General features: G+C 47.8%; 1 protein-coding gene across 1 annotated transcript; it reads left to right on the forward strand.

Moving 5' to 3' along the window:
* Positions 1-3,556: 3,556 nt before the first annotated feature.
* On the forward strand, positions 3,557-7,362 carry LOC128105501 (serine protease 44-like). The gene is made up of 5 exons (XM_052730721.1): positions 3,557-3,908; positions 4,191-4,347; positions 4,854-5,113; positions 6,071-6,225; positions 7,126-7,362. Exons 1-5 carry the CDS (start codon positions 3,557-3,559, stop codon positions 7,360-7,362), a joined length of 1,161 nt encoding a protein of 386 aa, XP_052586681.1.
* Positions 7,363-11,371: the final 4,009 nt, after the last annotated feature.

Raw genomic sequence — 11,371 nt, forward strand, 5'->3', positions numbered from 1 at the left:
ATAAAACAGCATCAAAGAAAAATAATATTGAGAAAGAAAACCATAGAATCCCACAATTCTGTTTTGGTAGTGAACTGTAAGTAACATGGAGAAAAGTATAAATTTTGATTATATGAGTTTGGCCATATTCTGATCGTCTTAGAAATTTATGCCTTTCTTTCTTTCTTTCTTTCTTTCTTTCTTTCTTTCTTTCTTTCTTTCTTTCTTTCTTCCTTCCTTCCTTCCTTCCTTCCTTCCTTTCTTTCTTTTTTATAGTATTTTTATTTTATAACTTGCTTAATTTCACATATCAGCCACAGATTCCCCAGTCCTCCCTCCTCCCACCCTCCAGCCCTCCCCCCCAATCCACCCCCCACTCCCACCTCCTCCAAGGCAAGGTCTCCCCTGGGGAGTCAGCTCAGCCTGGCAGACTCAGCCGAGGCAGGTCCAGTCCCCTCCTCCCTACACCAAGACTGAACAAAGTGTCCCAGCATAGGCCCCAGGCTCCAAAAAGCCAGCCCATGCACCAAGGACAGGTCCTGGCTCCACTGCCTGGGGGCCTCCCAAACAGTTCAAGCTAATCAACTGTCTCACTTATCCAGAGAGAAATAGATGAGATCTACATGAGCGAACTGGGGGTGGGTGGGTGGGATAATGGAGGGCAAGCGTCGGGGGAAAGAGAGCTTAGGGGAGAGGGAGGTTCCAGCTAGATCAGGAGCAGAGTGGGAGAATGGACAGGGAGACACCATGATGAATGAAGACCCCAGGGGAATAGGAAGAAGCAGAGTGCTAGAGAGGTTCCCCAGGAATCCACAAAGATACCTCCACTGTAGACTACTGGCAATGGTCGAGAGAGTGCCTGAGCTGACCTGCTCTGGTGATTGGATGGCCGAACACCCTGGCTGTCCTGATAGAACTCTCATCCAGTGTCTGATGGAAGCGGATGCAGAGATCCACGGCCAAGCCCCAGGTGGAGCTCTGGGAGTCCAATCAGCGAGAGAGAGGAGGGATTGTATGAGCAAGAGATGTTGAGACCGTGGTTGGAGGAAGCACAGGGACAAATAGCCAAACTAGTGGAAGCCCACGAACTGTGAACCAACGGCGGAGGAGCCCCCATGGAACTGGACTAGAATGCATATTTTAAATTTGTTTTTGATAATTTCATACATTGATTTATATGATGTATTGTGATTAGATCAAACTTCCATTTCTCTCATCTGTCTCCCTCTCAGCTCTTCCTTCTCCTCACCAGTTCATTCCAGTTGCTCAGTAACGCTTTGTGGTACTGTGAGACCAGAGCAGGAACAATGTACCTGCAAGTTAGTGGGAAGCCAGAACACAAACAATGTAGTTTGCAGGTTAGGGTTCTGCTTATAGTTAAAGAATAAGTTCCTATTTGTCCTGAGAAGTCCTTGCAAGTTAAGATTTCTATTTGTAATTAAGTTCTTGAGCCTGGTGGCTCATGCCTTTAATCCCAGCATTCAGGAGGCAGAGGCAGGCTGATCTCTGTGAGTCTGAGGCCAATCTGCTCTACAGATCAAGTTCTAGGACAGCCAGGGCTACACAGAGAAGCAAACAAATGAACAAAAAACAAACAGACACCCCAAAAAAGAGGGGGGGAGGAGAATGAGTTCCTGTTTCTTAGATCTGATGTGAACTGCAAAACATGTTTTTCAACCTACACGAAACTTTCCACCCATCCCCGTGACGTAGTCCCTTACCTTTGGTCCTTCCCTTTCAGTGTCTCTTTCTAACAGTGTATAACAGCAAACTCTCTCGTCCCTCTCAACACCTTATCTCTCCTACACAAGAGACCTCAAGAGGCCCGCAAGGCCTCGTCTCTCAAATCCCAATTTAGGGTGAGACATCTGGCTGGCCAGTCCCAGGCACGCCCCAAAATACAGCTTGCTTTAATTGGACAGCTGTGGATGTGGTGTTTTCTCCTCACTGTTCTCAGGTTTAACAGTATGAACGTAAGGCTGTCCATCTGTTCACTCACTGAAGGATATCTGGATTTGCAGTGATTTCTTTTTATAGCTGGAACAAATTACCACCAATTTAGTGGCTTGAAACAACCCAACTGTAGTTTGCAATTCGGAGGTCACAGGTGCTAAAACCAAAGTTAGCTGACTTGTTTCCTTCTGGAGACAGAGGAGGAGAATTTTGTTTTGTTTTGTTTTTGTTTTTTTGAGTTAAGGTTTCTCTGTGTAATAGCCCTGGCTGCCCTGGAATTTGCCCTGTAGACCAGGCTAGCCTTGAACTCAGAGATCGCCTGCCTCTGCCTGCTGAATGCTGGGGTCAAAGGTGTGCGCCACCACTTGGCAAGAGGGGAATTTTTTTTTTTTTTTTTTTTTTTTTTTTTTTTTTTTTGGTTTTTCGAGACAGGGTTTCTCTGTGTAGCTTTGCGCCTTTCCTGGAACTCACTTTGTAGCTCAGGCTGGCCTCGAACTCACAGAGATCCACCTGCCTCTGCCTCCTGAGTGCTGGGGTTAAAGGCGTGCCCCACCGCCCGGCCTGAGGGGGTGGGGGGATTTATTTGCTTTCTGGCTCCAGTTTCTAGAGGCTGCCTTCATCCCTAGATTTGTGACCCCTTCCTCAGCCTTTAAAGACCACAGTGAAGAATTAACAACTTCTCCCCTCCCATCCCCTTCCTGACATCTCTTCTCTTGATTTCAACTGTCTTGTTGATAAATAAAAAAGCTTGTGATTACAGTGGGCCCACCTAGATAGCTCAGATAACCTTCTTGTGTCAAGAGCCTTAATTTAATCCATTCCACTTGCTAGGGGCCGAGTAAAGTAACATGCTCATAAGTTCCAGGGATTAGAACATGTATGTTGTGGGGAAGGCAAAGAGTTTTACTGCTGTGTTATTTTCAGCTGTTGATTTTGATGAACAAAGATATTAATACTATAAGCGTTTATACGGGTTAATAGAACATAAATCCTTATTTCTTTGGGATAAATATCCAGGAATATAAGTAATGAAGTGTATGGTAATTGCATTTTTTATTGTATAATAAACAGCCAGTGTGCTTTCCAGAGTAGTTGTACTTACATTTCCACCACAGTGCGTGGACAGCCTTATCTCTGTACCACTGTCAGCATTTGAGGTTGTTACGGGTTTGTTTTTGAAAGCCCGATAAACTTGTCCTGATGTCTCATTGTGGTTTTAATTTGTGTTGTGCTGATATGGCTAGTGGGTCTTGTGGGCGTTGACTTTTCAAAAAGGTAGTAGCGTCTACCCTGATGCAATGGTTAGTAACATTAGGTGCAACATTTCTGCTCAGGAGTTTTACTTTTGATTATAGATCACCAGGGAAGGGAGATTTGGGGAAAGGCCTGGTCAAGCCCGAGAAGCTCCGTTGTGCATCCTTGCATCATGGATGCTTCTACGTGAATTGGGGGCTCCTAAGCAGGGGCTCTCTACGGCCAGGGGCCCAGGCTAGCCACTCTATCTGGGTCACGCCCTGTCCCGTGGGTCAGCTGGGAAGGGGATGATGCGCCAAAGTCAGGCCTGAAAGCAGCCACGTGATGGAACTGGTTCCTCCCAGAACTGTGCGCAGCCTCGGTAACTGCCATGACGAGGCTCAGAGATAGAGGCCGAGGCCTTCGTGGTGGTATGGCCTTACCAGGCAGTGCCTCCCTGGGCCTCTTGGCCAGGTTCTTGCTGCTTCAGACGCAATTGGGCGAGGCCCGGATGGTTCCAGGGACGCTGTCTCTTGCTCCTCTCCCCTTGGAGGATGGCCTCGATGGCCTGGGTGCACGCCCCCGGGAGAAGCCCCTCACAGGGATGCCTGAGACCTCGCAGGCCCCCCAGCCTGCGGGGGGCGTGATGTCCCCTAACTCAGTGGCATTTACTCCCGATCACTCTTTTTCAACCATAACTCTGTCACAGGAACGGTTTCCAACATGGATTCCAACCACTGCAGGTGAAGTTTCTGGGCCATGGTTTGCCGCAGAGAACTAGCCTGGACCTACGTGGATGGGACCCTGACGTACAGGAGGATCTTGGGTCCTTGGGTGTGGGGTTGGGCTCTGACCCTGATGAGTCTTAGGGATCCACACCTGCCCTGGGGTTATTTTCGGGGACGGGGGTGGGGGTAGGAGTGGGGGAGGGTGGGGCTTGTTCTGCACGTTCTAAGGATCTGGCTGGTGGTGGAGCAGCAACAGCCTTACCCTCAGCCCCTCCTCCCTTCACCAACCTGCTCCAGGTTGTGGCCGCAGAAGTTCAAGGATAGTTGGCGGAAAGCCTGCCGAAGAGAGGAAGTGGCCCTGGCAGGTGAGCTTGCAGGTGGAGAACTATCACATCTGCGGCGGCTCCCTCATCAGCAAATGGTGGGTGATGACTGCAGCCCACTGTGTGTATGGGTGAGTGCCCGGGGAGCTGGGCTTGGGCTCCTAACCAGGTTCTATGGCCTATCCCTCTTGCTTTCTATTTGGAAAAAAAGGGGCCGGTGGTGGTTCACGCCTGTAATCCCAACACTTAGAAGACTAAAGCAGGAGGATTGCCAGGAGTTAGAGGCCAACTTGGTCTACATAGTGAGTTCCAGGCCAGCCTGGGCCACAGAATGAGAGAGAACCCACCTAAAACTATAGGGCGTGGGTGGGAGATGACAGTTGTAGGTTTTGTTGTTGTTTTTAAAGTTCAGTTTCGGTCGACATCTGAACATTTGGATTTCTAACATAATCCCAGGTGACGCTGAGCAGAGACCACACTTGGAGAACCGACTGGTGGCTGGATGGGGTGGTTAGGTGTCCTGGAGGGAACATGGTTAGAACAGAGGGAGGAGCTGGTGACTGTCTCAGGAGGATGGGACTGGGCTGGGGCGACTTGTGGAGAGGAAGTGTGTAGACCCTTCAGGATCTCTTTGCAGCCATCTGAATTATGTAGTATCGATGGGAGAGATTAACCTGTCGTCCAAAAATGCAGTCAACATTCCTGTCCAAGACATCATTATTCACCAAGATTACTCTGTTATGGGATCCATTGTGAATGACATTGCCCTTGCTCTGCTGGCCTTCCCTGTGAACTACACTGTCTCCATCCAGCCTGTCTGCCTCCCTGACAGGGCTTTCTTGGTACAAGCTGGGACCCAGTGCTGGGTGACCGGATGGGGCAGAACATTTGAAAGAGGTGAGCCTAAACGAAGACCTCAGCAACTATAGACCAGGGAGCAGACTGCTTCGTAGACTGGGATCGGCCTACAAGCTAAAGGGAGGGGCAGGGAGCTAGAGCTTCTAGCAGGTGGATAAGGGAGGGGAAGAGAGAAGATGCTGTGAGGGAGCAACTATTGGTGGATTTCTACTGGTTTGCTAGGGCTTGAGGACTTAGGTACCAAACATGGCGGATACTCACCAGAGTGGATTCTAGTTCAGGGTAAGATGACCTGTTTGTAAGCTAGAAGTACCTATCTTGGTAGTAGGGAGCTTCTCGTATGTGAGGAGAGGCCAGGAAACTCAGTGAGGGCACTGTAGGGCAGCAGTTCTCAAACTATAGGTTGCGACCCTTTTGGGGATCGAATGACTCTTTCACAGGGGTCGTCTAAGACCATGGGAAAACACATATATTTACATTATGATTCATAACAGTAGCAAAATTACAGTTATGAAATAGCAATGAAAATAATGTTATGGTTGGGGGTCACCACAACATGAGGAACTGGATTAAAGGGTCATAGCATCAGGAAGGTTGAGAACCACTACTCTAGGGTCTCCTATTACTGGGAAGAGTGTAGTTTGGTACTTTAGCGGACTACCTGTCTGAGAGTTTGTGATTGTGTCCTAGCAAGATGCTCTCCTGGTGCATAGGACACTGTCACTAGTGTTAGCGAGAACATATCACATGCTTGTTGTCACCTCCCAGGCTGACAAGATTTTGCCCTCACTTGGGCTGTCCTTTCTTCGACTTCCTTGGTTTGGACTTTCCATTGTCTTATACTCCCATTTCCTTTGGTGTCATATGTGAATAACAGCCGATGCCTTTGGGGGTGCCCATGTGTGAACACGGTATTGAGACCCAGAGGAGGTACAACTGACTCCTGTCATTCCTACTTAATGGAGATCTGCTCTCTCCAAAATGATCTCCCTGTAGGTAGAGCATCAAGACAGCTTCGGGAGGTTGAGCTAAGCATTATTCGTCATGAGCAATGTGATCAGATTCTCAGAGAAAGCACAGGAAAACTATTTACCCAAGTCCAAGAAGGGAGCATCTGTGGCTACAGTGAGAGAGGAGGAGATTCCTGCCAGGTCAGTTCATGAGTCCCTTGCTGCTCTGCCCTGCTAGCCTCTCCTCAGAACTTCCTAATTCCCAGACATTCAGACCTGGACTGTGCCCCTGACCCTCCATGTACTGTTATTGAAGCTAACGGATTGTCAGAGCAAGCCGGCACAGCTCCTGGGCTAGTTTGAAAGGATCTTCCAGGAGGAAACAGCAGTGGCTGGGGGTGGGGGAGTGAGTCAGAGAGACAATAATTCAAATTCGGTGTTTTCAGCCCCTTCTGAGTGAGATTCCACGCACTTGGGGTAAGTGATTTACTCATTATTTCAGAAAAGAAACATTATGTTGGTTTATATTCAGTTATCCTCTTTTTTAAAAAAGATTTATTTATTTATTTTATGTATATGAGTGCTCTGTCTTCATGCATGCCTTTTTACCAGAAGAGGGCATCAGATCACACTAGAGATGGATGTGAGCTACCATGTGGGTGCTGGGAATTGAATTCAGGACCTCTGGAAAGAGCTGCCAGTGCTTTTAACCTCTGAGCCATCTCTCCAGGCCCCACTTAACCTCTTTTAAAAGAACCGTTAAGCCGGGCGGTGGTGGCGCACGCCTTTAATCCCAGCACTCGGGAGGCAGAGGCAGGAGGATCTCTGTGAGTTCGAGGCCAGCCTGGTCTACAAAGTGAGTTCCAGGAAAGGCACAAAACTACAGAGAAACCCTGTCTCGAAAAACCAAAAAAAAAAAAAAAAAAAAAAAAAGAACCGTTCATTTGTTAAAAAAAAAAAAATTAATTCCAAAATCTCATAGAAATTTAGGACCAGCAGGTGCATGTTCGGTTTGTATCAATCCCTCCAGGGCCTTGGGGTGGAATCTGTTGTGCTGTCAATCAATTTCATTCCTGTTGTTTGTTTCTTCTCTTTCTCCAGGGAGATTCTGGGGGGCCCTTGATCTGTGAATTTAATGAAACATGGGTGCAGGTGGGGATCGTGAGCTGGGGCATTGGCTGTGGTCGAAAAGGATTTCCTGGCGTCTATACAGAAGTGAGTTACCACAAAGACTGGATCATTAGAGAACTGAGTCGAGCTTCGTATTGGAACTCATCAGACTTCCTCATCTTAAGCATATGCCTGGCACTTCACTTGGGCATCCTGGTGACCCTGTGATCCCCTCGGTCCACTGCCCTCTTGTTTCTGAGCCCCACTAGGCCTCTCCTCCGACCTTCTTTCCCTGCCAATGCTCTTTCTTCAAATTCCACTTGGAATCCATTGCCTCAGTGGAGCGTGACAGGGAGTTTGGGGCTTGCAAAATGTCCTAGCCTGGTGCTCCGGTCATCGGCCTCAGTTACCAGTGTATAAGGGCTGTACTTTGCCTGGAGTGAAGGAGAGTGAACCATTTCCAGATAGAGGACTATCTGACCCGCCAAGTGGAGGGAGATAACTCACGGAGGCCTTGGAGATCATCCACAGAGGAGAGAGACATCATCAGTGTTGAATGGTCACAAGACCTAGTCGGTTTAGTAGCTCTTACCAGAGACTCTGCCGTACCAGTGAGTTCTGTGAGCACTCACAAAGAGACAGGGAGCACAGCACATTTCCCGTGGAGTTGTGGGCCTGGGACTGCTACATCTGGCTCAGTTGTGGGTGGCAGCATTTCCCCCCCGCACCACAGTGGGAATCCATCTGTGAGTACAAAACTTTTGTCACGTAAGACTCCTGGGTGCAGTCCAGTCTGGTACCCTCTTCCTCAGTACCCTAGCAGCCACTTCCAGGACCACCCTAAGTTGTGTTGATGCAGTTTTGGAGAGGCTAGATTTCAGATGTGAACTGAATAAATGCGTCTCAAAACTCTGAAGTTTTGTTTATCTGGAATATTTGACTGCTTATAACATACTCTAAGGAGAAATGGGCCCCCATTTATTAAGGGAAGTTATTCAGACAGACAACCTGGAGGAGGTTGTCTGTCCCATTTAAGTTTGGTGGGTGGTCTGAGCCCATCAGTCCCACAGCACATATTCCAGACATCAGCATGTAATGTGCCTTCGGAGTCCCCCGGACTTTGGAGGCCCCATGTCTGTTTCTTTCTGTCTCCACAGGTTGACATTTTGTTGCTCTGGGCCAGGGATGCCCTCTAGCTGTTGCGTATCTTCTGTTCTCCAGCTCCTGGGCCAGAGCAAGGAGTTCAGGAATCAGTTGGTGAATGAATGGATGAGTGGATGGGTAAATGCATTCTCATGGATCCTTTGTCGCCCTCCACCTTTCTCTCAGCCCATTTCTCTGTCCTCATTTTCCTTTCCAGGTTGCCTTAATGAAGGGAAAGATTCAGCAGAGTACACAAAGGCTTAGCTTCCTGTTGAACACATCCCCGGCTCCGACAAGTTTATGACTCCAAATAGGGTGTTCTTTGGTCTATGATATGGGAGGGATTTCTGGGCATAGGGAATAGGAATTCTGTTCCACCCCGAGGGAACAGAATACCAAACACCAATGCTCACATTTTTACTCTTTCTGGCCAACATCTGTGGATTACTTTAGATAATTCGGGCACTAGTGTAGGGCTACACACAAGATATGGGTCACAGGGAGGAAGGGGCTTGCTGGGGAGCCCCATGGTGACAGGGCATGGTGGCTGGGTACAACCCTTGTCTCTAAACAACATGATACAGAGGAAGAGGTAAGTGGTAGTTGGGTCTACTGAACTTACTATGCTTTACAAAAGGTGACAGAACATTCAGAGATACAGTTTCTGGTCACGAAGAACAAGTGACAAGGCGATGCTCACTTCCTGTGGCCAGACTTTGTTGCCATCAAAATGAAATCAGGCTACTTGGAAAAATGGCTTGAAATATACATGTGTGGAGTAGGTGATTTCTAAAAGGAGCCTAGTGTTTTCCATCATCGCAGGGACTCGTGGGATCACAGTAAGACTCGGGTACTAATGAGAAGTTGTACTCCGTCCAGCAAAAGACGGGACCATAGGCGTTTCCCTAGACCTGAGGGATCTAATGTGTTTGTGATACACCAGTTCCCCCTCAGTGGCCACGTAGATGAGTGTGCTTCTGTCTTCATCATTCCCCTGGAGATGTGGACAGAGCAGTGCAGACATTCGGGGCATCTGGTGCCCATGCTCCTAGCAAAGATGGACTGCCGTGTTGCTTCCTCTGCTTCTTTCAGATCACTGTGTAAACCAGTGTCTTCCATCTCTACTGCCACATTTTTTTCCTCTTAACATTTTTTGGTAGATTTTGCTGATGATTTTATGGTTTTCAAGGGCCCCAACCACATTGCTGAAATGTTGCTTAGCATGGGAAGGTTACTTTTGATTGACAACTTGCATTAATAAATTCCTAGGAGATGAAGCAGATCTTAGGTACATCTCTGAGGAGCAAGTCTAGAGATGATTAGATTATGAGGGTCAGAAATGTGTCCATAATATGATGGTGTTGGGAGGTGGGGAAAGATGGGGCCTAGCTGGAGGAGATGTGTCATGGAGGGCGTGTCCTTGAGAACTGTATCTTTCCCTTCCTCCTCCCTGTGTTCCCAGTGTTTGCTACACACTGCCACAATATGAGCTGCTCCGCCATGCCTTTCCCACCGTCTTAGGCCGAACCCTCAAAGACAGGGAGCCAACGTGAGTAATTACTCACCTTGAATTGTTTCTCTCAGGTCTTTGTTCATAGCAGTGATGAATCTGACTACCATGGCTGTTAAGGGCAAGAAACGATGGGCCTCATAGAGAAAAAGGAGTCTATTGGAGCAGCTCCCCTCAGATATTTAGAATGCTGCTGGCTATGAATCCAGCCATTTAGCAGAGTGTACACAACCTCTTATTACAGAGATACACAAACACAGGCTGCTGAATTTGATGTTTGGTTGATGAGAATATTTCAACAGAAGCTTATCGGGACCCAAGCCTGTCCTTCTCTTAGGAGCAATGAATGGATCCGTGCTCATGTGACAGTATGAAACGTGACTCCTGTGGATGACCATATGTAACTGTGCATCTCACTACTGTACAAGTGAACTGGGCAATTCTCACTGCCTCAGTGGGAGCACAGGTCTGTGACACTTCTGTGTGGCAGTTCTACCAGGGCCATGACACCCCTGACAGTCTTGTCCTGTGAATAGTTACCTGAGGGTATAGAGAAGGATGTCTCTGTTTCCTGGTAAAGGGCTCTCACCTTCTAGCACCTCAGGACAGTGGTCCAGGCAGAAGGAGGCAGAAGCTGCCAGGACTCTCAATGCCTAGTTTCAGAAGTTAGGCAATTTTGTTTCTATCATATTCTGTTTATCCAAAATAAGTCACAGTTGGTCAGAGGTGCATCTCGGTTGGTAGAGTGTTTGCCTGGCAGGTGTGAAACCATGGGTTTGATCCCTCACACCACCTAAAACTGGGCACAGTGGTGGGCATGTGTAATCTTTGCCCTTGGGAAGTGCAGGCAGGAGAATCAGAAATTCAAGGTCATCGTTGGCAAGTTGGAGGCCAACCAGGGTTCATGGTAATCTATCTCAAAAAAGCCAAAAGTCTTAATGCTAGGTCAGATAATGATAGCAGTGAAATGGATCTGATTTCTTTTTCTTTCTGTATTGTTTCATTTTTTTGGAGGGGGAGGGGGAGGCAGGACCTCACTATGTATGCCTGGCTGGTCTGGAGCTCACAGAGATCTGCCTGTCCCTGCTTCCTGAGGGGTGGGATTAAAGGCCCATGCCTGGCTAGTTTAATGTCTTGCTGGGTGGAGACACAATGTGCTATGCCCAAATTTTCTAATCTACCACATTGAGGATAATAAAAACTTCTTTAACACCTTTAAAATGGACTAACTCCTAATACTATTCTCTCTCTCTCTCCTCTTGCTCTCTCTCCCTCCTCTCTGAAGTAGTGGAGATCAAACCCAGAGCCTTACACATACAAGGCAAAAAATCTACCACTGAGCTATATCCTTGGTCCCAGTCTCCAAAATCTTGATCAGTTTCCTCACTTGCACTTGCAACCCAAATGAATTAGTTTCTGGGTCAACTGGCTGCACTGTCACAAGAGGAGGTCAGCTGACGTTGTCTCTCAGTGACAGAATGAAGCATTAGCTCTCTTGTTGACAAAAGAACTGAACCTAAGTCCAACTGTAGATACGTAACTGTAGATGAGTAGGAAATAGAGGACGCAGAGGACAACCTAGAG

Source organism: Peromyscus californicus, unplaced genomic scaffold (assembly GCF_007827085.1).
Source record: "Peromyscus californicus insignis strain IS unplaced genomic scaffold, ASM782708v3 Scaffold_11__1_contigs__length_118956290, whole genome shotgun sequence".
Taxonomy (NCBI): domain Eukaryota; kingdom Metazoa; phylum Chordata; class Mammalia; order Rodentia; family Cricetidae; genus Peromyscus; species Peromyscus californicus.